The following is a 27,275-nucleotide window of genomic DNA, read 5'->3' as shown; positions in this document are numbered from 1 at the left end:
GTGTTCAGGGCGGTGCATCGCATCTGACGTGTGGTTGTGAAGTTCTGCTTGTTCTTTTGCAATATACTCGACCAACTTGTAACGTTTTAGACTGTTTGATTTTATTTATTTTTTTAAATATATATATATATATTACATATGTGTTTATTTTTTTTAACAACAATATTTAACACCGTCTCACGAACAATTAATTGGTAAAATAACTAGGGCAAGTTATGATGTTGTATTATCCTTTGGTGATTTCTCGTTGTCGAATCTTTTAAAAGAGTCTCCAAATACGTAAGACATATTATTGTTGTTCTTTAAACCAAACTGTCATTTGCACTTGTTGCTTCATTCCATTTATCGGTCTTGAATTCCTCAGTCAGGAAGAAAATCGATTCCAAACGAACAAGAAAAGATCGTTTTGGAATCAACTTAAAAACCAACGTATTGATTTTAAAATCTCCAGTTTATCGAGCGCAGTCTCCGCTGGCTGAGCATACACACGAAAGCCAATTCACAGCTTCAGCACGGTTTATTTTATACATTTTAAAAACTGATTTCACCAGGAATAATTATTGAAGTTTTGGTACTTTGATATTGTTACAGGACTGAGTGCTCTATAGACCGCAATGAATGAAAAGACCCGTCCGTGTATTGGACGTCTCTCTCATTAACATACAGCTGTTTCGACCGGTGCTGGCCCCTTTTGATTGCCCCGGACCGTTATATAAACCCAGTCGTAATCTTGATCCGTTGCACACTCCCTATGTACCCAAAGTCCCCGTTAGATTGAGACGGGTGTATATACTCAAGCACTCTAGGTGAAGGTCGAAACTGACACTTCTATTTTGCGGGAATTTTTTTTTTATATCGGACATTGTGAGTTATTTGTATTTCTCAATCGTGTGTCTTTTTTTCTGCATGGGAAGTTGATTTGGTGTATGAATGGACTTTACTATTTGTATGTATTTATCAAATTATTTAATTTTTCACAAAAACAAAATTACTTCTTCTGGTGTTGCGTTCTATCAATCACTCAAACCTATTCGAATTTGAACCGGAATACAATTCCTCAAAGATGCTCAAAGTAAGTATAAATGCATACAGGCAACGGTGACCTTAAAGTTTGACCTTTCCTCTGAAAGATCATTCCCACCCATGCCTTGACTTCTTAGCCCTACGTCAAAAAAAATGAACAACATTTTGATAAGTTGATTCATCAGACAAAAACACTCGTTTGCGCTATGAAATCCAAGTCTTTGTTATGCACACAAGCTCTATGATACACACACACATAGTTCACAAGGCCTGACTGCGCACGGAAGAGCAGCGGTAAACACGCTAACGGTCGTCGTGTGACACTGCGTGGTGTAAACTTTTATGACATTTGGATTTTAAGGCCAATTAACTTTAAGTTTATTTTATTACACTGCGGGCTGAAAACCCTCTGAAATATGCGTATGGGTTCGATGGGAATTCTCGACTCTCTTGAACACAAAGGGTGTATGTTTTTATGTGAAATTATTTCAGCAGGCTAACAAACTTTGTTATTTTTTTTAGTCAAAAAAACATCTAGCCTGATGGACTGAGTGGCAGTGGGCAGTTATCTTCATAATTTAACGGAAGTTAAGGTTGGGGTGAGAGGTTATTGCGGTTAATTTACTGACATACATTGTTCTTTTAATTATTTTAATTATTAATTTATATAAACTATCAATATTCAAAAAATATATCTACTTACCAAATTCGATTATGTTGGTGGGTTGGTCAAGGAAAATAAAGTAAAGTAAAATTGAAAGGGGGGGGGGGAAACCCCCACACAAACATAGAAAAAAGTTTTCAAATCGAGGTAATTGAAAAGTTGGAGTGGGTGAATGGAACAATTTAAAAACGAGATTTGGAATTTGAAAACTTGTATTTCTGATTGTCTGGCTGACAGTGATACTATCAACAGTTTTGTACGAGACACAAAGAGAACCCAGCCCCTTGCCTGAATTTATAGAGCTGCTTACTAGAAGCATACATTGCATACATTTTGCCAGCTCGAAGCCAAAGTTAACAGGAAACCAGCTGACAACGGTAAAAGTGACATTGTTGGGTACTTTCATGGTAAGCAGGAACAATTGTTATGCTTTTCTTACTTCCATTTCGGTACGTTTTCCCCCTTAGGTAAATAGGGTTTGTTTATGCTTTGTTATAATAAGTGTGTTGTTAACATGTCAAGGTATTACCTGTAATGGGTTAAATTAAGTTGTACTTGTTTGCATATAGTTATCCACGTTTCAAAGGCAGTGGACACTATTGGTAATTACTCAAAATATTTATTAGCATAAAACCTTTCTTGGGGACGAGTAATGGGGAGAGGTTGATGGTATAAAACATTGTGAGAAACGGCTCCCTCTGAAGTGCCACAGTTTTCGAGAAAGAAATAATTTTCCACGAATTTGATTTCGAGACCTCAGGTTTAGCACTTGAGGTCTCGAAATCAACCATCTAAATGCACACAACTTCGTGTGACAAGGGTGTTTCTTTCTTTTATTATTATCTCGCAAGTTCGATGACCGATTGAGCTCAAATTTCCACAGGTTTGTTATTTTATGCATACGTTGAGATACACCAACTGTGAAGGCTAGTCTTTGACAATTACCAATAGTGTCCACTGTCTTTAAAGAAGTTCATCTACCCTTTGAAAATTCACCGAAATACCTATTACTTTTATATACACTAGGGTGCCGAAGTCGCATGCAATTATGTCCTGTATGCAATACTGTCCGGAGGACAGTGTTGCATATGCAGTAATTTCCGCCGGACGGTTTTGCATATGCAATCGTTTCCGCCCGGACACATTTGCATATGCACTTTTGTCCACCCACTTGCAAAACCGTCCTTGCAGTAAATTAAACGCCCTTGGTCGACGGAACACGTTCGCCTTTTTTACAAGCTAAATGCATGTCATGAATGCCATGGGAAATGTTCGGCCGTTGGGTAGGCCTATTCGCTGCAATCATAAAAATACGTGAATGGTTCAGTGCATGCACGCTCGCTTAAGCGCACACATGTACATGTCCGGCGGACGGTTTTTGCATAGTCCCGGACACGATTGCATATGCAAAAGTGTCCGGAGCAGACAGTATTGCATGGCGGACACAACTGCATCTGACACCGGCAGAGTCTTGTTGTGCCCCTTCTAATGTTGGTTGACACCCCATAAGACGTGATGGTCTACTTTCAAGAATATCACGTGGCTTTGGTTCCAGCTTAGAATTATGAGCTGACCATTAGGCCTATGTACGATGTAGACAATGGAAATACCAGCAATTATGTCAGCATGCGTTGACACGTCCTTGCAGGGTTTAAGCTTCTACGAAATAATGGCCAAAGTAAAAAAGACACAATATATAATTAAAAAAATGGTTATTGTGTCATCAAACTGTTCCTTTTTGTAATGCAGTGTGGATGAGTGCGTCCGATGTCCCGGATTGAAAAAAACCCAGACACATTGATATCCCACCCGCCCCAACCCAATCACGATCCCTATTTTCATATTCTGTAGCCTAATAATCATGATTTCTTCTTGGTTCACTGAACAACATGCCCCTCACAGTGTTTTTTGTTTTGTTGAGGCTGTGAAACACTTTTAAACAATATTAATTTGTTATATAAACTTCTAGTTTAACAACATCTGTACACTAGTAGAAAGCTACATCGACATGTACACGATCAGCGCCAAAACAAGGGTATCAACTTTCAGGGGTAGGCCTACATTATAGGGTTTGAACAATTCTTGTGAGATTTTTTCCAAGTTTCTGGTTGCCTTTTCTGGTTGCCCCGGGACCCTTTTTAGGCCGTAGATGCTCTCTGGTGCAATCTAGGGAGTCTGAGAGGTGATGTGCCCCCTCTCATTATGTTGGAATTTAATGCCTATTTCAAGCTATGATGCACCTATTTGCTATCATCATGGTTATTGTACCTAAAAAACAACTCAATAATATAGCTTCGTACTACCCGTTTTGTTTCTGCATTATAATACTCAGACGGCGTTTCATCCCTTTCATCACCAGCGTCGTCAATGGTGGACCAAGACAAGAAATTTTAGGGGAGGGGGGTGGGTGTGGCACATCTATTAAAGATGGAGCCTGAAAGAGCTGAACGCGAAGCCTTTTACGGCCTATGGGGTCCTGGCCCGCCCAAGGGCCTGGGACAATTTTGCATTCTAGATGCTCTGTGGTGCGTTCTTAGGCAAATAAGACGCAAAACGAATAGAATAGAACATAAGCCTTAATGTGAGCAGCAGTAGAACCTTTTGGGTGAACATCATCTTCAGATGCCGATCTATGACACAAGTTTTAGGGGGCAAATCTGTCAAAGAGTGAGCACGCGAGTGTGAAACCTTTGTGGCATGGGGCCCGCTTAAAAGCCCGGGAAATTTTGCGTTCTAAATGCTCTGTGGTGCAATCTTAGGCCAATAAGAGGCAAACAGAATGGAACAGAACATAAGCCTTTAAAATGTGAACAGAAGTAAAACCTTCTGAGGTGGGGGTTGGGGACACGTCCCTTCCACTCTTTTAAGGGGGAGGTGCAAATCTACCAACGATGGAGCATGCGCGTGAAAAGCCGTTACGGTTTGAGTGCGGGCCCGATTAAGGGCCCGGGAAATTTTGCATTCTAGATGCTCTGTGGTGCAATCTAGGGCCAATTTTGAGGGGGGGGGGGGGCATTTGATATAGTGTCCCCCACCCTTCAAAACGTTGTGTCATCCTTTGCCACAGGATTAATGCCCATGTGGGACATAGGGTTTGGTCTATCACGTGCAATACTTCGGCTTCATGATAAAGGTGGTCAAAAAGATTGGGGGGGGGGGGGCATTTGATATTGTGTCCCCCACCCTCCAAAAGATGGGGGGGGGTGCATGTCCCCCCCCCCCCGCGTGACGCCCATGCTCGGTGGGCATACTTTCCCGAAGGGCAAAGCAAAAACTGTCCTATGTGCCCTCAAGACCCAAAAAGATTTCACTCAATTAAAAAATGTTGTCTGAAAACCCCCATCTATTTGTGTTGACTAATTGGCATTGTACAAATGGGTGGCCTGACAGTGTCTGAATGTGTTCTCAAAGTTGAAAATGTTCGCTCAGTAACCCCCCCCCCCCGGTCACGCATCCCCCGCCCACGAAATGATGAAACCAGAGCGGTGGGGAGGCTGGGAATGGTTAATAAAGTAGGACGTAGACGGACAACAGGGGGCGCTCACACAGGATCATCAACAACAAATTGGTCTTGTGTTTTTGTGGTGGGGATCCGGGGGAAAGAACAACAGGTCCAGCTGATTCTAGGAAGGTAACTTTAGTTTTTAAGCTGTTGCCGCAATTATTTATCAGCAAACTATGAGCTATATTAGGAAAAGTGTCCGTATGGCGCCACCACTTTTTCATTCGAAATAGAATAATATAGTATCTAATTTACATGATTGATATATCCCTTTTTGTAAAAATGAGTAAAAAAGTGGTGGCGCCATACGGAAAGTTATCCCTATATTATACTCAGGCTTGAAATCATATGTTGTAATGAATGTCAAACCTTTCACAAGATAAACACCACAGACTTTATAGTTCTTTGTCATGTTGTCATTGAACGTCACTCATTATATAGTCGCGACCTACTCCTAGAACTATTTCGGTTTCGTCCGGCTATCGCTTACGGGAGACGATAGCCGGACGAAACCGAAATAATTTAGTTCATAGGAGTAGTCGCGACCGATGTAGAGTGAACCATGGGGGTAGAGTGAACACGGGTGGGAACTCTAGCCAAAGCTGTGTAGGGATTAGTTGCGATAATGTAACCCTCCTGCTGACTCCGGCTCCGCCGTCGGCAGGAGGGTTACGTTATCGCAACTCTGTAGGGATAACTTTCCGTATGGCGCCATCACTTTTTCACTCATTTTTACAAAAAGGCATACTTATTGAGGTAAATTAGATACTGTTATTTCATGAATCATGAATGAAAAAGTGGTGGTGCATACGGAAACTTTTCCTCAATAAAAACTAACCTACAGAAACTTCATTTCAAAATGTGTTGGTGTTGTTGACAATCTGGTGCGGTTATGTGATTTCCTCGCAGGATGAATTTGGAACACACAATCTGAGAAACATTTCATGCAAAAACGTTTCTCAGATTGAAATGATTTTTAATCCCTCTAAAATACCACATTCATTCATCCTTCATTCACAGTGAGTTGGAACTTATGTCATGGCCAAAAACTTGATTACAACAAAAGGTATCAAAACCCTTTAAAGGCAGTTGGTAATTGTCAAAGACTAGCCTTCACAGTTTGTGTATCTCAACATATGTATAATAACTTACCTGTAAAAATTTGAGCTCGGTCATCAAAGTTGCGAGATAATAATGAAAGAAGAAATCACCTTTGTCACACTCTATGGTCACACGAAGTTGTGTGCATTTAGATGGTTGATTTTGAGACCTCAAGTTCTAAATCTGAGGTCTTGAAATCAAATTTGTGGTAAGTACTTCTTTCTCAAAAACTATGGCACTTCAGAGTGAGCCGTTTCTCACAATGTTTTATACCATCAACCTCTCCCCATTACTCGTCACCAAGAAATGATTTATGCTAATAGTTATTTTGAGTAATTACCAATAGTGTCCACTGGCTTTAAATTCTGATTTAATCATCGTTTCTCCCAGGAAAGATGCTGGTGATAGGTGTGGATGTGGGAGGCACAAACACAGATGCTGTGTGTTTGAGAGGAATCGATGTTGTCGCATCGAGGAAAGTACCAACGACAGAGAATGTGACTTCAGGATTGAAACAGGCTCTGGCTGAGATTCTTAGAGATGTTGAGGACTCTCTGGGTAAGAAGACATTAGCCTTGTTGAGACATGGTGGACAATATAGGAGTGCACTTTGGTTTGGATGTATACTTTATGCACGTTTACCCAATTGTGTCGTAGTATTGTGTCCACCATATCTCAAAGTAGTGAGGTGGGTTGAGGATTTTGGACAGTGTGGAGAATTCATGCATGATATTCTTTGTATTTTAAACTGACATCTGGGGTTTCTGATGCTAGAAATCAGAAAAAATCTGCTATTTTTTTAATCCCAGCATAGGTCAGCCCCTGTACTCAGCTAACCCTTTAGTCCAAAGGCCAAATATCATGCTTGAGAGACCGGACGTGCATTTTTTTGTCTGTTGTGTTCTTTAATTTTTTTTTTTTTTTAGAGAACATAAAGAAAGAATCCACTTCATGAAGTTTATTTTACTTTTCCCTTCATGAATGGTTTTTTTTTTCAACGACAATATTGCATATATTTTTAAAGATTTTTCCTGATTTCATGTTTTTAAATTTAAGTTTCCAACTTCATGACAGAAGTAAAGCAGTCACCACATTTTAATTGTGTGCAAACTTGTATATGTAGTGATTCTGGTAATGCACAAACAGATTTGTAACATGGGAGGGAGGGTTATGGGTCTAGGTCTAAAATCAGGGGGGAGCCAGGGGTGGATTTCACAAAGAGTTAAGACTAGTCTTATCTCGAGATAGGACAAATTACTCGTCCTAACTTAGGACTAGCCTCAAATTTTTAATATACTAAGACAAAGTTAGGACCATCTGTGTGAAATCAACCCCAGGCCTGCGCCTAAGCCATTTTTAGTAATGTTTACATTTGGCAAATCTCACCCCCGATTATTGATGACACACAGGTCCAGATGCTTTGATTAGTCGTGTGAACATCGGAACTACACACTTTGTCAACGCAGTCATCCAGAGGAAAGGTCTGACCCCGGTGGCTGTTATCAGACTCTGTGGCACAGCGTCTCTCATGATGGAACCATTCATTGATTTTCCAGAAGATCTTAAACAGGTGTGTGTAAATTCACATAAAGCCTGTAAGCACAACAACTTGCTTAGCACAGACAAGTATTGCTTAGCAGAAACTGGTTACCAGCCAAAAGTCTGTTAAGTTGACAGTGATGTGACTGGTACCCCACCCATTTTTTGCTTAGCATAGAAATTCGCTAAGTGGTATTTTCTACTAAACAGCTTTAAATGGGTCCTGAGGTCACCTTCGCAATAAATGTTGTTGCACCATTTCTAAAATGGTTCAACCAGACAATGGCACTTTACAAATAGCCACTGTTACCCATTTATACCCCTGTGTTTTATTTGTAGTTGTGTTTTATGCAATGAGGGAATTCTTCCTTACCATAACTGTAATAAGCACTTTCAAAATGGCAAGCATGGCAGACAGTAGCTGCTTGCAACGATGGTGCGAAAGGTCAAAAGGTGCGATAGTTATAGTTTTGACCTTGAAGCCTGACTTTTACAACTTTCAAGGTTTCAATTTCATACCAGGGAAGTAAGAGCCTTCATTTGTCATTGATAGACTGCCAGAATTAAACCAACAAACTACGTTTCAATTCCTTCAGATTTTGTGTGCCTCAACTCATCTTGTGAACGGCGGCTACCAATTCAATGGAGAGGAGATAACGCCATTGGATGAAGACGAGTTGATTGGCTGCATTCAAACTCTAAGAGCCAATGGCATCAATAATGTGGTTGTGAGTGGCATCTTCTCATCTGTCAACCCTGCCCAAGAAATCAGGGTAGGTTTCTTTTTATTAACTCCTTATTCATTTAATACACAGGCCAGTTTTTTCCATTCTGATTAGTCGAGAGGAGATCACGTGGTCATGTTTAAACATGCCATATAAACACTGCGCCCTCAGACCTCGCAAGTTCCCATTTGTACCATGGTTGTTTGTTTGTTTGTGTAGATGATCTTTCTATCAAGGGAACTCGCCAAACTCCCACAAGGGTAATTAAACAGCAAGATGGCAACAGCCAGTCTCTCCTGTACAAAAATTGGTTTAACGTCTATGAGAGTACGATTATGAATTGCACACATGTTAGTTTTCAACGAAATTTAAATTCATTTCTTAACTGAAAAATGCCTGGAAAAATATTAAACAAACGAAACGTTTAAAAATGTCAGTTCAGGACATGACCTTGGCGAGATCATTTTTGGGTTGAGTGGAAGTGGGTCAAATCATTTGGCCAGTTTGGTCTCTCAGGGGTAACTCGATATCCAAAGCTTAGTTATTATTCTTTGATTAACCAACAGGAAGCTAAACGCAGCTTGTAGTAATTCAGTTCTTTAGTTTGAATGATTCACACAATAGTGGTAGTGTCATGGCTGAACGGTCCAGTGCACCAGACTCAAACTCTGGCATGTTGTCAGAGTGTGGGGTTTAGGTGCTGGTTATAGCATTTTTGTCCTTGAGCAAGACATGTTGTCACTATAATTACTTCATCCTTGGCATGGGTGGTAAAGCCATATGTTTTGCCCATTGTGTAAAGCATAAAAAAAAGATCCCATAAGAGTTGGTTTTCCTGGTGTTTTTTTGGCATGGTTGGCTGCAGATCAAGCCACAACACTTTGCAGAACTATCACAAGGTGCTATCATAAAAGTCGTCTGATTATTCTAACAAAGCTTTGCATATGTGTAGCTGTCCATAAAACAATGAGCTCTTTCGGACACTGGGGTGGATTTCACAAAGAGTTAAGACTAGTCTTATCTCTAGTTACGACGAGTTACTCGTCCTAACTTAGGGCTAGCCATGCGTTTTTCATATCTCCTAGGAATAGTCCTAAGTTAGGACTAGTCCTAACTCTTTGTGAAATCGACCCCTGGTGTGATAAAGTGATTTAAGAACAGATGCATTGCTATTAAACTGACAAAATAGTCGCAGACAGTGTTCATGTTTTGTGTGATTAAAGCAACAGTATTGCACACATGCAAAACTCTATACTCTTGCACATTCTATAGACAAAAAAGCAAAACAAAACTTATTTCCTTATTAGGTTATTGCTCAGTGAGTGTTTTATTGACCCAGATGGCTGATCAATCTCAAACTTCTACAGCTTTGTCATTTTATGTATATATGGTGGACTACATAATGGGCTTACACTACCAGCAACTGTTTTGCTAGCAAAACAAAATTCTGTTATGTTCATTTAATTATAGGTCGGAGAGCTTCTGCACGCCCATCATCCCTCAGTGAGTGTCACTCTCTCACACACAGTGGGTCATCTCAGCATCTTAGAGCGAGAGAATGCATCCGTTCTAAACGAGTGTCTTAAGACGCTGTGTGCAAGGACCGTGACAACGTTTGCTAGCACCTTGGAGGAGCTTGGACTGACGTGTCCCATCTATCTGACCCAGAATGATGGTACCATCCTCAGGTGAATATTCAGAATATGAGAAACCCTGGACCTCAATTTATGGAGTGCAAATCTTTTAACTCTGAACTTGCAATCTGCCAGTTCATAAAAAGGGGGTATACAACTTATTTTGGCTGGTAACCTGTTTCTGTTAAAGGAACACGTTGCCTTGGATCGGACGAGTTGGTCTATAAAAATCGTTTGAAACCGTTTGTTATGAAATGTATATGGTTAGAAAGATGTTTTAAAAGTAGAATAAAATGATCCACACAAGTATCTCTCAAAATTGCACGGTTTTCTTTTTACATCGCGAACTATCATGGTCGGCCATTTATGGGAGTCAAAATGTTGACTCCCATAAATGGCCGACCGTGTTATTGGACGAGGTAAAAAGAAAACCACGCAATTTCGAGGCATATTTGTGTAGATCATTGTATTATACTTTTACACCATCTTTCTAACCATATGCATTTTATAATAAACGGTCACAAAACGCTTTTCAAAGACCAACTCGACCGATCCAAGGCAACGTGTTCCTTTAAGCAAGTATCTCTGCTAAGCAATGTTTGCACTTTTAAAATCTTCATGAAATGAGGTCCTTACAATTTCTTACGCTTTTGTAAGGTGTCCTTGTTTCGTTTTTGATAAACACATATTTCTAACCAGAATTTCTTGGCTTTGTTGGAAGGCACTGCAAGAGGTATGTTGTTCTTGCAGAAACAGAATCCGGCAATTGCCGTTGAATTATTATTCATTGGTTGTCGTCTTTCAGCTGGGAACAAGCCCTAAGATACCCCACCCTGTCCTTCTCGTCAGGACCAACTAACAGCATGAGAGGTGCTGCAAGACTATCAGGTGTGTTTTCAGATTACTATGACAATTGTTAATTTTTTATGGACAAATTTCTGTCATGGTCAAGTGGTTAAGAGCACCGAATTCAAGTTCTGGTGGCTAAGTCATCAGAGTGTGGGTTCGAATCCTGGTCATGACACTTATGTCCTTGAGCAAAATGCTTTACTATAATTGCTTCTCTTCACCCGGGGGTCTAAATGGGTACCTGCGAGGGTAGAGGTTGATATTGGGTTTAAAAAAGCCTTCTGAGCGCACGTCAGATATTGTGTATGGAAAAGCCACTAGCGCCATGTGGCTGTATACTCCCCAGTGAGCTGAGAAAGATTAATGTTATTGACCCAATGACCAAAGCACTAATGTAAAGCGCATTGATACGATTATTGTGAAATGTGCTATATAAGAACTATATTGTTCTGATTATTATTATTATTATGAAAGACACTGGACGCTGTTGGTAATTGTCAAAGACCAGTCTTCTTACTTGGTGTATCTCAACATATGCATAAAATAACAAATAACAGTTTGTCGTTGAAGTTGCGAGATAATAATGAAACAAAAAACACTCTTATCACACGAAGTTGTGTGCTTTCAGATATTTGTTTTCGCGACCTCACAATCTAATTATTAGGTCTTGAAATCAAATTTGTGGAAAATTACTTCTTTCTCTCATAACTATGTTACTTCAGAGGGAGCTGTTTCTCACAATGTTTTATACCATCAACATCTCCCCATTACTCGTTAATACCAAGTAAGGTTTTAATCTATTTATTATATATTTTGAGTAATTACCAATAGTGTCCACTGCCTTTAAATGCATTTCTGATAACATTTAATGTCTAAGGCAGGCATTGAGAATGGTATAGTGGTGGATATCGGTGGGACCTCGTCTGATGCTGGCTACCTCCAGGGTGGCTTCCCCAAGGAGGCGTCGACCAAAGTCAAAGTGGGAGGAGTCAATACCAACTTCCAGATGCCAGACATTATCTGCGAGGGACTGGGCGGAGGATCTTGTATCAGATACAAGGAAGAGAAGGGTCAAATTGTTAGTTACTTTTTTTTAGTGATAGCTAATAATACTGAGAAAATAGTAAACAATTATTGACTGCTTCGAGTGCTATGGTTAAAACTACGACTTCCGAGGTGATCCCCGGAGCATTCTATTTTCCCGAGGCACAGCCGAGGGAAAATGGAATGGTCCGGAGATCACACAACCGCCAGGTTTCTAGTAAAACTAACACATACATGTAGGCCTACCATGTGATGTGCTCTAAACAAATGAAAAGGCAGAGTTTTTGTAAGGGTGTCATAAAATTAGCTGTTGCAAAAAACTAAAAGGACCTATGTTATAAAAGCAAAAAAAGGTTAATAGACTTGCCTATTAAATTTGGCTTGTGAGTCTAAAAATATTAAAAATTACAAAAAATACAGAAAAGCCTTAAACCACATAGGCATACAATAACGAACAAATGAACAGTATGCGCACAATATGCATAGAGACATTTACAGTAAAACAATTGCAAACTCCCAATAACAAATTAAAAAGTATTAATTATTAAGTAATCTTATTGCACTGGAATAAAAACTAGTGCGAGTGCGGTTAGAGTGGGCTCTGATCGCTCTTAATTGCTTACCTGTTCTCATCAACTCAAACAAACTGTTCGCAGGGTGAAATTCATCCGAAATAATGGATCTAGATTTCTTCAGAACCCGTGCAGCATAAAGTTTATCCAAAGCAGGAAGCTCACGACCAATAACAAAACTAGCAGTGCCGACTACACGATTGAGGCGTTTTCGGTCATCTGCCATGGTGTTGCCATACCAGACAGTGATCGAGATTGTCAAAACAATTGCCCCATAAAACTTAATCAGCAAATCTTGGCTGACACAAAAACTCCTCAATCTTCTAAGAAAGAACAACCGTTGCTGGGCCTTCCTAACAATTGAATCAATATGAGTCACCCACTTAAGATCATTTGATATGTGCACTCCTAGAAATTTAAAAGAGTCAACAATTTCCACTTTGGATCCATTAATATTTAGCGGCTCAACTTTGTCTGGATTCTTCTAAAGTCTACAATAGTTTCCTTCGGCTTTTGACGTATCAATGTTAGCAGAGTCTTTCTCGAGGGCTAAAAGAGAGAGTTGTTTTAGCCTTCCAGAAATACTCTGCTAGGGTCCAAATGTCAGGCAATAAACTATTTTTGGAACTAACAACAACAACAGCTGCAATAATGATAACCTTAATTTAAGTTTGTAATGCCTACTTCTCTTGGTAAATTATCAAGGTTTCTACAAAGTAAAAATTGAAGGCAGACTTGCCCTATAGTTTCTGTATTCCATGAGCACGTGGTGATCACGAATTTCTTTTCAAGAATACTTGACGTACTGATTAACGCACTATGCTGTGTATGAGGTTTTGCATATGGTTGCCTTGAAATGGCGCAATATGTGGAGTTAGAACCTGCACAATATGCAGGACGTGGTGTTGTGAGTTTATACAACACCTCATGTTGCTATTGGGCAACTGCTTGAAGATAAATGGCTGTAGAGTGTCAGATATTGTATGATGGTGACTCTAGTGAACAATGGATTCAAAGACATGTTGACAAAGTTTAATGTCAATTCTATGAGTGGTATGCAGCCGTTGTAGTTTCTTGAGAAGTGGTGAAGTGTTGTCACAGTGACTGGCTTCATGATGGTACAAAGTTTTAAATTGAATTATATTGATACATCCATAAAAGATTTAATTTCAAATTTGATGGGTAAAATTTTTAATATTTGTTGTCCCCGATGCAAATTTCCATCTTTTAAATCGTTGCGGTACCCGCTGCTAAAATATAGGATTCAAACTGCCTCTAGCTACCAGGTATCCTCGGTGGTCTAGTTGGTATGACACTGCTCTAAAATTGCAAAGGTTGTGGGTGCGAATCCCACCGGAGTAATATGACTGTGATTTTTTTTTCACAGAGCTTGGGAAAGTACAGTATACAGTGTTAACACACATCAGTGTATTATTGGTAAAACCAAAATTAATACATTTTTTCTTGCTTTCTTGTTTTCTTGGTTTCCTCCGTAGATCTCTCTGACCATTGGTCCAGACAGTGTAGGCTACCTGCTCAACAAGGAGTCTAGAGTCTTTGGTGGTGCTACATTGACCAGCAGTGACATTGCAGTGGCCGCTGGATTGACCTCCTTTGGTGACCCAGGTCAAGTAGCTGACCTCCCCGATGACCTGATAAATAAAGCTGTGGATAGGATTCATGAGATTCTTGAAGATCTGATAGACCAGGTCAAGGTAAAGGCCCGGTCACACAGGCCCCGATAACGAAAACGAAAACGATAACGATAAAAATGCACGCCCTCGATTGGTTGAATGAGCGTGGGTGTATTGTGCGTGGAGCAATTCAACCAATCGCGAGTGGCATTTTTATCGTTCTCGTTTTCGTTTTCGTTATCGGGGCCTGTGTGACCGGGCCTTAAGGGCTTCCAACCCAAGGTCTAAAAGTAGAACTTATGTGTCATATGATGATCATGTGATCATTTTGATGGCGAAACCCATTGATTTAATGGTTTGAAAATAACCAGAAGGGCTAAATCTTTAAATCATTCAAAAGTGACACCTGAATCAAGTTGCCGGAGTCTGAGTTGAAGTCCTTCTCACTGAATCTGAGTCCTGTTTTTCCAAGTATGAGTCTGAGTTTGAGTTTGAGGCACAGTTACTTCGAGAGTCTGAGGAATCGGCAAACAAGGATTTGTCTTGCTATTTTTTTTTTAACGCAGTGGAGTACAACTGGGAGACATAGTTCTCAAAGCACATTTTCCTGCTGTTTTTCTACAACCTTGGAGTAAATGGGAAAAACCAAGGACTGCTACTTTTGCTACATGGATCAAGGGTACTGCCATGCAGTGGGAAATCATTGATCTCAATGTTTTGATTAGCCTGCTCTAATCAACACTACAAGACTGTGATTAAATAGCGCACCAGTCATGTAGTTGAGCTAATCTATCCCTCTTTATGTTTGATTGTTTGTTCTCCAGCTGAGCCCGGATGATGTACCTGTGATCATTGTTGGTGGTGGCAGTGTTCTTGTAGATGAGAAGCGTCAAATAAAAGGAGTCTCTAGGATCATCAAACCACCTCATTATCAGGTAACAAGACAGGGAAGCATTAAAGGAACACGTTGCCTTGGATCGGACGAGTTGGTCTAGTAAAAGCGTTTGTAACCGTTTGTTATGAAATGTATATGGTTAGAAAGATGTTTTAAAAGTAGAATATAATGATCCACACAAGTATCACTCGAAACTGCACGGTTTTTCTTTTACGCCGCGTACTATCACGGTCGGCCATTTATGGGAGTCAAAATTTTGACTCCCATAAATGGCCAATCGTGTAAGTCGACAGGGTAAAAAGAAAACCACGAAATTTCGAGGCATATTTGTGTAGATTATTGTATTCTACTTTTACAATATCTTTCTAACCATACACATTTTACAACATACGGTTACAGAACGATTTTCAAAGACCAACTCGACCGATCCAAGGCAACGTGTTCCTTTAAGGCTGTGTCTGAATTGGTGGCTTCAGCTAGGGCTGCTACAGCTAGATTTCCGCATCATCATGCGCATCCTTAACAGCACTCTCAGCCATAGCTGAGCCCTACCCCTTAAAAATTCATCTTGAAGTCACTGTATACAATAATGATTTGGGAATAACAGTGGTAATGAGCAGGTTGGTAGCTGGTCGCTGTTAATGGACCGAGCTGAAGGTCACCAACCTTTTTTCCCATGAATAGATACCTTTGAAGAAAAGAAGCAAAACGGTAAAAAAGCACCGCGCACAACTCTCTGCCAATGACGGATCTTTCTTTGACCTTTGTGAAAGCGCTGTCCGTGCTTGTGATGTCTTATGCAAGGGCTCTATACTAATTTTGTTTCTGTTTTTATTGTGATTGAATTCAAAGGTAGCAAATGCTGTAGGGGCAGCCTTGAGTCAAGTGAGCGGAGTGAGAGACACAGTGGTCAGTCTTGATCAAACTACCAGAGAAGCGGCTTTAGAGGAGGCTAAGCAGCAAGCCAAACTGGTTGCAGTTGAGCACGGTGCTCAGCCGGACTCTGTGAAGGTGAGAATCTGTAGTCTCTCTTCAGGTGTTATTGTTGCGGTTAATAATAATAACTTATGTAGTGCATTTTACAATCACATATCAACGCATCAACGCACTTCACAATAGTGCCCTGGTCATTGGGCCAATATTATTCCTGTAATATTTCTTAGCTCCCTGGGGAGTATATAGAACTGGGCTGCCTAGTGCTCCAAGGGCTTTTTTAAACACAATATATAAACCGTTATCCTCAAAGTTTCCTGTGAAAAATTTACAGTTTTGACAAAGTTCTTGTACAACAATGCTTCACTGTTAATACCCCGATCACAGCAAACTTGTTCTCTTTTTTTTCTGAAAAATGTAGTCTTGTTGCAAGATGATAGTAGTGTGCACAGCGAGTAGGGAGCAAACGGAGATTGATCCCGATAGTTGAGCGATAGTGTAAATCACCATGTCTTGCACCAAGACTACTACTTTGAGAACGTAGTGAGAATGAGTTTGGTGTGATCGGGGTATAACCCAGTCCCCTTACTCATAACTTACTTGATTTTCAATCTTACCAGATAACCCAGGTGACCGTGACACCCTTAGCATACTTACCCGGTAGCGCAGTACGCATCAAGGTCAAAGCAGTTGGGGATCTCATGACAGGCATAGAGTCATCTGGGAAGATGACAGATACCGCGTCACTAGTTAATGCATCTGAGTCCCTCAAGAAGATACTAGACACTAACAGCAAGGCTGCTACTCCTAAAGATGCAACAATCAAGCAAGGTAAGGTATTTACTGAGTGGTGTATGTAGCTTATACATTTCCAAATACATTTGTTCTGAAGACAGAAGACAGATGGTTTGTGCCTTTGTTTACTTCATTCTGCTTACTGATTTTTCATTCAAATTCCCAATCACAATTCATCCTTCCATTGTTTATTTTTGATGCATTCGTTAGCAGCCAGTTCAGTCGTACCAAGTCCCTCACCAGCACCTTCCAGCAAACTGCCTGAACCCAACGTTGATCCTATCACCGGTGAATGGTTGCTCTCTGAATACGATGTGGAATGCATTGCCATAGGGGCAGGGATCTTAGGGTGCGGCGGGGGTGGCAGCCCCAACTTGGGACGCCTCAATGCCCTGAAGATACTGAAGGAAGGGAAGAAGATTCGGGTTATAGCTCCCACCAGGTAGGTGTTCATTTGTCAGGAACTTGAAACCAGGGCCCAAGCCTGTAAGCACAAAAATTTGCTTAGCATGAAACTTCTTCCTTGATAAAAATAGGATTACCAACCAAATTTCCATTTGTTTTTGCATGTTGTTTGATACTGGTATTCAGCTGAAAATCACGTGGCAATTTGGTTGGTAATCCTGTTTTTATCAAGGAAGAAATTTCATGCTAAGCACATTTTTGTGCTTACAGGCTTTATGAAATTGGGCCCAGGTAGGTATTCATTTATCAGGGACTAAGAGTGGTTTGAGGTCTGCAGGATTTCACTTGTTGGAAGAACCAAGATTGGACCAAGAACAATCCGATACAGAGACCATGCTTCTGCCAAAGCTGCTCCTGTCCTGTGGAATAAGCTCCCTGTCACATTCCACAAAATAACATCACTCGATAACTTCAAGAGGGAACTGAAGTCACACCTGTTTACATAGGTTTAATTTAACTACAAGTATATAATATCCATCATTTCATATCTATAAAAAAATTCTTTTTGTGTATGCGCCTTGATCGGTTTTCTGGTGAAATGCGCATTTTAAATCCATATTATTGTTATTATTGTTACTATTATTTCCATGTTTGATGTTTTGCAGGATCGGTAGTACCCCAGCCCTGACAGGCTTGGTGAGTCCTGTAGGCTTCATGGGAGCTCCTGGCATCATGATAGAAAAGCTAGAGAGAGGGACCGAGTATACAGATGCAGTAGAATGCCAGCGCCAAGTCCTTCAAGCTGGATATATGGATCAGATTCCAGACAAAATAGGTGAAAAATCTTTGCCTCTTTTCTTCCATTTAATTGTTTTCTTTCTTTATGGACAGATGGGGATGTGATGTGAGTTGGATTTAGATTTAACTGTATGAAGAAGGGACTTTTTATTTAGAGAACAAATTTCTCAATTTCATTAGGGTTCTCATCCTGCTCTTGTCAATTTTTTTTTGTTCGACCCCAAATTATTTAAAATTTACCCAGTTAGTTTTCCTTCTGGCTTATTACTCGATATATTCAATTTTATCTGATTTATGCATGCATGTTTCTTTCTGGCTACTTTTGCTTTCAATATCCCCTTCGCGCTTCAGTAATTGCAGGCACTTAAAAGAATAACATTAACTGGAAAACTGCTGTTATGGTGACAGATGCAAAATGGTCCCCTTTATGCAAAAATTCTCTTTATTAAAACTGTTTTAAATTCTCTTGTTGACTTTGCATCTCAATTTTTATTTTATATTTTTTATTATTTGTTTTAATCAATGCTTAAGTTACATGTAACAGAAATCAAATAACAAAACCTGTACTGAATTACATACCAAAAAAAAACAAAGCAAGAGGGAATAATAGACAGTCCTGTATGCTGGAATCTTGTTTTAAAATGCTTTAATTTTTATGTTGCTTTTTAAGATGGTGTTGAGGTTAAGAGAGACAATGGCGTGGTATATGTTGATGACTATCCTATTGAGACTGCTAGTGCAGGCAGCAGGCCAACTGCAGGTGAGTGTAACTGTAAAAAAAAAATTATAGATTGTGTGTGGGCTGATATTCACATTCAAACCGGGGATCTGTAGCAGTAGAAGAGGGCAATAGGTTTACCTGTTGATGAGTTTGTACAAAACTAATGGTCCCTGACGGCAGGTGTTTGCTACTGGTTCTGAAATTGAGGGCTTTAAAGGCAGTGGACTCTATTGGTAATTGCTCAAAATAATTATTAGCATGAAACCTTACTTGGTAACGAGTAATGGGGAGAGGTTGATAGTATAAAACATTGTGAGAAACGGCTCCCTCTGAAGTGACGTAGTTTTCGAGAAAGAAGTTATTTTCCGAGACTACAGATTTAGAATCTGAGGTCTTGAAATCAAGCATCTGAAAGCACACAACTTCTAGTGACAAGGGTGTTTTTCTTTCATATTATTATATCGCAACTTTGATGACCAATTGAGCTCAAATTTTCACAGGTTTGTTATTTTATGCATATGTTGAGATAAACCAAGTGAGAAGACTGGTCTTTGACAATTACCAATAGTGTCCAGGGTCTTTAGAACAAAAGGGATTCAGGGGTTTTGATTTCAAGTTTTTGATTTCAAGTATTTGGTTTACTGGGTTGAAAACTGTGAGTGAGAAGAAATGTCTATCTGTTGAAATCAAGAACTTTAAACAAAAGGAATAATCTGTTTCTTTTGAAAATTGCTAGTCTATGACTAAAATAATTATGCATTTCTCAAAAGCAGTTTTGTTTATGAAACAAAAAGAAAGGAAATAGGTTTCTTTTACAACCATGTTGAAGGTTAAATTTCAGTTTGACAAGTTTTGTACTTTGTCTTCCTTACAAATTTCTGATTGAAGCAACAAAGTGACAATTTGTGATGAAAATTTACAAGCTTCCTCTAGTTTCTTTGGATCAGGATTTGTTTCCCCCCTTTTTTTCCCACAGGAAAAATTAATTATTCAAACTGTAAACAACTCCTCATTTTACAAACATGCTAAAAAGCCATTACAGCAAAACAAAATATAAAGTAGACTGAGACAACACTTTATAAAATACAGAGCTAACCTTGACATAATAAATTGAAGATTGATCTTGCTTTTCCTTCCATTCTCTTCTGTAGTCTCTAACGTGGTCGCTGTGATGAGTTGTGAGATTGGTGGTACCAACATAATAAAATGAAGATTGATCTTGCTTTTCCTTCCACTCTCTTCTGTAGTCTCTAACGTGGTCGCTGTGATGAGTTGTGAGATTGGTGGTACCAATGCCATGGTGCCGTTTATGGTTGCTGCCAAGTTGGACTTGCCGGTTGTGGATTGTGACGGCATGGGAAGAGCTTTTCCAGAGCTTCAGGTAAAAGGGTAGAATACATCAATGTTTTTGGGGGGAAGAGTACCTCCTTTCAGGATCTCCTTGATGGTCGATACACCAGGATTCTTATGACGGTGCAGAGCATCTCATGCCATCTCGGAGCACGTCTCTTGACTGGAACTATCACTCCCATCCTCTATCATCTTCATTGGCTTCCCATCAAACAAAGCATCAAATTAAAAGTAATCATTCTCACTTTCAAGGCACTGCAAGGTTCAGCCCCACTCTATATTCAAAACCTGTTGACTCCCCGTCCTACAGACCCGGTCTGAGATTTACCAGCAACATGCTCATTGTTCTCGTCTGATTTAGCCATCTTCAGAATAGGGGTTTTTCCACCACAGCACCCATCAAGGCTCTGGAATTCACTTTCTGAAAACCTCTGGGAAATACACATCTCCATCTTTCAGCAGCAACTTAAGACACACCTGTTCACTCTTGCTTTCCCTACCACTTGAGAATTCCCTCTTTTCCATCTTGACCAGCGCCTATTTATAATAAATAATAATAATGAGCTAGGCGCTGAACAATTTAAAGAAAACCTTTTAAAATTTATACAGTTAAAACACCCAAGAGGAAATAAGGTAAACATGTAAAAATATAGAATTTGTACATAACCATCAATAATTAAAAAACACAGAGAATAAAGCCTAATTAAAAAGCTGTAATAATATTGATAATATCAACTCTTATATAGCGCAATTGATCATTGTGCTTCACACATTTTCACCCCTGGTCACTGGGCCAAACATTTCATTCCTTACACCATCTGAGTTCTTTGGAGAATATATCGCCTGTGCTGCCACGAATGTAGTGCACTAAATCAATCACAAGAACCATCTCTGCCCTCACAGGTACCCATTTACCCTTGGGTGATGAGAAGCAATCACAGTTAAATGTCTTGCTCAAGGACACAATAACGTTTCATGACCGGGATTCGAACCCACACCCTAATGACTCAGCAACTAGAACTTGAGTCCGATGCACTAAATGGCTCGGCCACTAGAGGAAAGAAACCATTTACGGAGACATTCCACCAATCTCTTTTATTTTAGCTCTTTGTTTCTAAATGGCTGCCATTCTTTTCGCAGATGTCAAATGACTAGGACACACTTGAGACTTTAAAGGGTTGGGGTACTTTTTGTAGGACACAAAACACACGTCCACAGATTTACGTTAAACCTACTCTGTTTGAAGATAAAGATAGTAGAAAGCTTCCCTTAAGGTTATTTGCTGATGTGGTGATGTAGTTTTTGAGGAATGATTAAACCAATGTCACAAAAATAATTGTTGTCTCGGGAGACCAAAATAAATTTTAGCATGTACAATACTTATATTTTTTTGCAGATGTTTGCCCCTGCCATCTTCAACCATCCGTTATACCCTTGTGTCTTAACGGACGAGAAGAGACGGAGAGCCGTCACCTTCAGAGCAGAGACAAGCAAAGATTTAGAGAACCACTTCAGGAGAGTTGTTGGAGAGATGGGGTAAGGATAAATTCTCTATGTCACCATGATTCGTACTTAAGGAACTATCTTTGTGAAATGTAGATCTCATTGGATTTGCAGGCAGGTTATTCTTCCTACTTAAGTCTGACTTCCCCCCTGTACCCACCCCTACACCCATCCCAACCCTAAGTAACTCCTATCATCATCTTCCTCTCTTTCAGATGCCAAGGAGCATTAGCCTTATCTCCTTTAAGCCGAGATGCAGTCCTGAGTCACACTGTTCTTCACTCAGTGAGCCGTGCATGCCAGCTCGGTCAAGCCGTACTGCGGGCCAAGAGGGACAAGACGCCACCGATTGACGCCATCTTGAAACATGAGAATGGAGTTCTACTCATCACTGGAAAGGTATTATTTTTAAGAACCTTAAAAGTTTTTTTTTGCAAATATAAGTTCGAATATATGTGTCTGGTACAGAGACTTCTTTGGTCAGTTGTGAATGCTTAGTGGTGAATTTCTCAGACTAAAAGCAGTGTTTGTTTATACCAAATAACCCTTGTTTATCGCACCTCAAAAAGCTTTTACCACCATGTTGTTTGTAAAATGCTTCCTTCTTTTGAATAAAAACCACAGAAGAAAGGTCCTATACTATAATTTGTCAATTGGTAGATTGTGGATGTTTCGACTGCGATAACTGGGGGTTTCTCAAGAGGACAGCTAAGGGTTGAAGGAACCGGAGAGAGTAAAGGACAAGAGTTACAGGTGGACTTTCAGAACGAGAACTTGGTGGCAAGAAGAATGGACAACGGAGATCATGAGGTAATAGTTACAAAGTATCTTAGATGTAGTACAAACATTCCACCATAGAAAGCAATTAAAATCTACAGTCGACAGACACGATATTCATCCTACTGTGGACTGTTTTCTGATTTGTTGGCCTTTGAAAACTATTTATAAGGCATAAAGAGGCTATAAGAGCCTACACAGTGTGTGGGCCTACGTAGGTAAGCCTTTGTACTCTATAAAAATGTTCCTTGTTTTTTTCAATATGAGTCAAACAACACAGTGGCTGGTTGTTTTTATGGTTGTTGTTGTGTGGTTGTTATATTTGCTTGCTGTTGTCCCATGTGGCGTACACATAAGTTGTTTATCATGTTATGTACATTGTATTTTATTATATACACATGAATTTAATATTTCTTTTATTACTGTAAACACTTCGTCCCTCTGATTTGATGTGTGTTTTCAATTTAACTTTCTGAAATGTGTTTTTAATTTATTTGTTTGATATGTGTTTTCAATTTGACTTGTTGTACTTATTAACATGACAGTTTTAGTAATGGTATGAATGCACAGTTCTCATATAGCACTCAATCAGACCTGATGGGCATATTAAAACGCTCCATTGTTTTAATGACAAGTATACAGAGCCATGTTTGAATAATGAGACCCATTTATACAGCACCTTGTGATGCTGCGCAATCAGCAGCCAGGAAACACTGGGGTGAACCCCTTCTCTTAGCAATAAGTGTATTCTGGGTTCTTTTACATGCATTACACAATGCACAGAACCTACGGCTTAACATCCTATCTGAAGGATGAAGCAACAATGAATAAGTGTCTTGCCATGACTTGCTTGACACAAACCACTCAATTGTAGACAACACTAGAACTTGAGTCCATGTGCACTTGAGCACTGAACCACGACACCCCAGTTTTAAGCGGTGCATCCTTTGCATTCTCTCCCCCGTCTACATTTTGTTTTGTTATGTCTTTGCTTATTGTTTTTGTATTGTTTCTATGGCTGTTCCCCACAAGCCCTGGCTTATTTGAACAGCCTCCTTACTCACAACTTAATATTACTGTTTTTGTTTTCAGTATCATTTTCATTGGTCATGTTTACTCTTTAATAATTGTATTGTAATACTTTATTTTTATTCATATGATTCTGTCTTTTCTTATTGTGAGTATGAAAAATAAACGTTACATTGAATTGAAGTGCAATTTACTGACAAAGTGTTTCTCCACTCGTAAGTTTAAGAGTATTTTTCGAAGTACAGGTCGATGATGTTGATGTACTATTTTGATGGGAATTGGTAGGATGTTTAATGCTGTACATTTTTTTTTTTTTGTTATTGATTATCTGTCTTTCAACACTCTTATATTTTACCCGTTCTGTCTTTAATTGATTGTAATTTGTTTATCCTATTAACTTTGCTAAATTTGTTTTAAACAAACTGTATAGTAATAGTAATTATAATAGTATTGGTAATGATTATATGAATCTTTAAAATTACAAGCTATAAAATAGACATTGACCCTTTAAATCATTTCTTTCAGGTCCTAGCAACGACCCCTGACCTCATCACCATTGTAGATGCAGATTCTGGCCAGCCAATCAGCACCGAGGAGCTTCGCTTTGGTCTTCACGTTGCCGTCTTGGTCCTGGCTTCACCCCCACTGCTACGAACGCAGAGGGCCTTAGAAGTAGTTGGTCCTCGTGCATTTGGTTATGATCTTGAGTTTAAGCCAGTTGCTGAATATACGTCTCATCATCCAATTCCACTTCCTCTTTAAGTTTTTTTAAGTCACAAATTTGTTTGTACAAAATGGCAGACCATGCTATAATTCACAAAGCTACAGGAAAACCACACTTTTTCGAGGGACATTTGTGTGAAACAATACGTTCTAATAGATGTTAGATTTCGATTGGCCTCTACCTACCGGGCAATCTCAGTGGTCTAAATGGTAAGACACTGCTCAAGGATTTGAACTGCCTCTAGCTTCCTGGCAATCCCAGTGGTCTAGTTGGTACGACCATGGAGGAAGGAAGAGAAGGAGTTCGAATGAAGGGCCTTCAAAAGCTGAACCCGTGGTACCGCGGTCGTTTAACGACACCTCGTAATCACTCACATTCCTTAAACAAACAATGGGCGACCTGGCGTATGTGAGTTTGTGCGTGTCCACTTGGTTCTTCACACAACTATGGCATCAGATGGATATAATAAAGAAAAAACTAATTTTGAACCACCGCCACCACCGGAAAATAGCAAAAAAATGTAAAAAAATGCTATGATATTTTCATGAAAACACCACAAATGCAACATGAAGAAGTCAATCACAATTCACCTTCTACAACTCCGATTTCATGTGAAAAAAACCCCAAAAGAACCGGAAAAAAACAACGCAAACACTTGTACCATGTGCGCATCCATGAAAGACAATGAAAACACATCTGCACATGCAAAAACTGTGTATTTTTGCAATTCTTGACTCCAATGATTCATCATCAGGAAACAATGCAGAGTGGCGGTACGGCACGTTCTATACAAAGAGATCTAATCGCGCTCACTAATTGGCCGTCCTGCAGGAGGTCCCCTATCTTTTCCCACTGGTCAGACAGGGGCATTGTCAGGGTTTTCTTTTGTTACTCTGCAGTTTGGCGGGCCGTTCGAGCTCCTTCTCTTCCTATTCATATTCTTTGTATTTACTCCAAGAGTTACTTTTTTAGCATTAAATAAAAAATGAACTAAATTAAATTTCTTTTATTTGTATACACATACAGGTTTGAAAACCAGGCTGAGTTTAAAAAAAAACATTATTTACATCAAATGTATTCTTAATTAAATGTAAAACATTCTGTAGATGTAGCAGAGTTTCAAAAACGAATTTTTAATTTTTTTTAAATTGTGTATCTCTTTTTCTAAAGTATTTTTTTAAAAGGATGCATTTCGTGTGCAATCCACAAATTTATGCTTTAAAAGTATTCAGGGTATTGCTATATTGTATAATCATGTCTCATGTTGAATTAAACATTACCAAATCCTCAAAAATCCAATTCAGGACATCATCTGACTTTGTTGGATATAATAACACAGGCCCAACTTGAGTAAGGCTAAATTGCTGGTTTGCACTTGTGTTGCAGCCATTCTTTGTACCACTAAAGTCCGGTGAGATTTTTTACCTGCACTGAAAGTGCACATAAATTCTGACAAATCTTGTATGCATTGTAATGATACATGTAGTTAGTGACTTCAATCCTTGCCTTGTGTTTTGACTACCATGAAAATCAATATACTGTATATTTGAAGTTCATTCTTTAACAGAAAACGGGTTAGGGTTTTGCTATCTATATACTCTGAAATTATATTATATATTTTTTACATATTTGTTTCCTTAAAACTGTCACTTTTACTATTATCAATAAACCATATATACTTTGTTTACAAAAATAGTAGCCTTGTTCATTCCTGACAAGATGCTACACCGGTCTTATGGGAAAATTTTATTTTGTGTCAAAATTTCCACATAATTTCAAGTGACAATAATAACATGATCATGCTGCATGACGGGCAATATTCATCGCTTGCTTTAAAAAAAAAAAAAATAATAATAATAATTACTGCTTACGTTCAATACAATCGGTAACATAACAAACTGAATATCTTGACAGTAAACAAATAGACTTATTTGTTTATAGGTATTCAGTCTTGAATGGTGATAATCTTATTGAGCTATATAGCTATACTAGGATGATGCACAAGGCCATCTATGAGATCAAAGTGAAGAAGAGATACTAGACAAACACGTATGACATTAATGAACAGGTAGCCTGGAAAGGTCAGGCATGCAAATCTGACTTCACCAAAAAAGAGGAAATTTACAAAATTTTGTTTAGTATTTTTCAATTTTGAATGGTAAAACTGAGAATAAAGAGAGGATATCAGCTGATCCGTGGAAAAGTTGCATGCCTGAAAGTTACTGGAAAGGTGACATCACAGTGGCTGCTGAGAACTGGTTATATTGTCAGATGGATAAATGAATAAGAATATTTGTATGGGTCTATGGAATTTCATGGACTTGCAGCTAACTTTGTCCAATCTTTGTAAGTTGGCACCTCCAAGACACTGTTTGGCGAATTTCACAAAAGTTGCGAGTTCCCTAGTCCAATGCATTCCCCTTTGAAATTGTGCATTTAAAGCCATTGGACCCTTTCGGTAAACAGTATTGTCCAAGGCCCACACTTCGTGTATCACAACTTCTATATCAAATAAAAACCTGTGAAAATTTGGGCTTAATCGGTCATCGGAGTCGGGGAGAAAATAACGGGAAAACCCACCCTTGTATCCGTGCGTTTCGCCGTGTCATGACATGTGTTTAAAATAAATCCGTAATTCTTGTTATTGAGAATTTTTATTGTTTTACTGTTTTCTCAAAAAGTAAAGCATTTCATGGAATAATATTTCAAGAGAAGTATTTCACCACCACCTTCTGTAAACCCTGTATGTTATTTGTAAATCTGTGAACTCTTCTGTTTTTCTGTACCGAAAGGGTCCAATGGCTTTAAGTTGCTGTGTACTTGGCTTAAATTTGCACTTACATCCCATGGTACTTGTAAGCGCATAAAGTGCTTGGTTTACCCCCTTTTTCAAAACTTACATAATTTCAGGCAAAAATATTTCAAGGGAAGTTTTCCCACCATGACCAGAAATCTGTGAACATTTTTTTTCTTCATTCTTATCGACGTTGTGCACACCCGTTAATTATGCTCTTGTAAAGAGCTTGTAATGTTTACAGCTACTTTTAGATAAAAGGTT

The 27,275-nt window shown here is 39.2% G+C and overlaps 1 protein-coding gene across 2 annotated transcripts; it reads left to right on the top strand.

Moving 5' to 3' along the window:
* The first annotated feature begins 5,242 nt into the window (after nt 1-5,242).
* On the top strand, nt 5,243-25,897 carry LOC139936715 (uncharacterized). Of its 2 annotated transcripts, none has more exons than XM_071931610.1 (19): nt 5,243-5,318; nt 6,681-6,848; nt 7,700-7,860; nt 8,426-8,602; nt 10,025-10,242; nt 10,994-11,076; nt 11,919-12,115; nt 14,150-14,368; nt 15,112-15,222; nt 16,035-16,193; nt 16,736-16,946; nt 17,124-17,352; nt 17,981-18,150; nt 18,784-18,873; nt 20,082-20,215; nt 21,581-21,720; nt 21,903-22,086; nt 22,348-22,497; nt 24,019-25,897. In XM_071931610.1, exons 2-19 carry the CDS (start codon nt 6,686-6,688, stop codon nt 24,253-24,255), a joined length of 3,033 nt encoding a protein of 1,010 aa, XP_071787711.1. In that variant the 5' UTR covers nt 5,243-5,318; nt 6,681-6,685; the 3' UTR covers nt 24,256-25,897. The 2 variants fall into 2 exon arrangements, with proteins under 2 accessions (XP_071787711.1, XP_071787703.1); XM_071931602.1 differs by having other exon boundaries at nt 17,121-17,352.
* Nucleotides 25,898-27,275: the final 1,378 nt, after the last annotated feature.

Source organism: Asterias amurensis, chromosome 1 (genome assembly GCF_032118995.1).
Source record: "Asterias amurensis chromosome 1, ASM3211899v1".
NCBI classification, from domain to species: domain Eukaryota; kingdom Metazoa; phylum Echinodermata; class Asteroidea; order Forcipulatida; family Asteriidae; genus Asterias; species Asterias amurensis.
This window is presented reverse-complemented; position numbering and strand designations above follow the sequence as displayed.

Coding starts and splice junctions, on each gene's coding strand:
- LOC139936715 (XM_071931602.1), top strand. CDS start 6,686: ATGCTGGTGATAGGTGTGGATGTGGGAGGCACAAACACAGATGCTGTG. Junction 8,603..10,024: donor ACCCTGCCCAAGAAATCAGG/GTAGGTTTCTTT, acceptor ATTTAATTATAG/GTCGGAGAGCTTCTGCACGC. Junction 14,369..15,111: donor ATCTGATAGACCAGGTCAAG/GTAAAGGCCCGG, acceptor TTTGTTCTCCAG/CTGAGCCCGGATGATGTACC.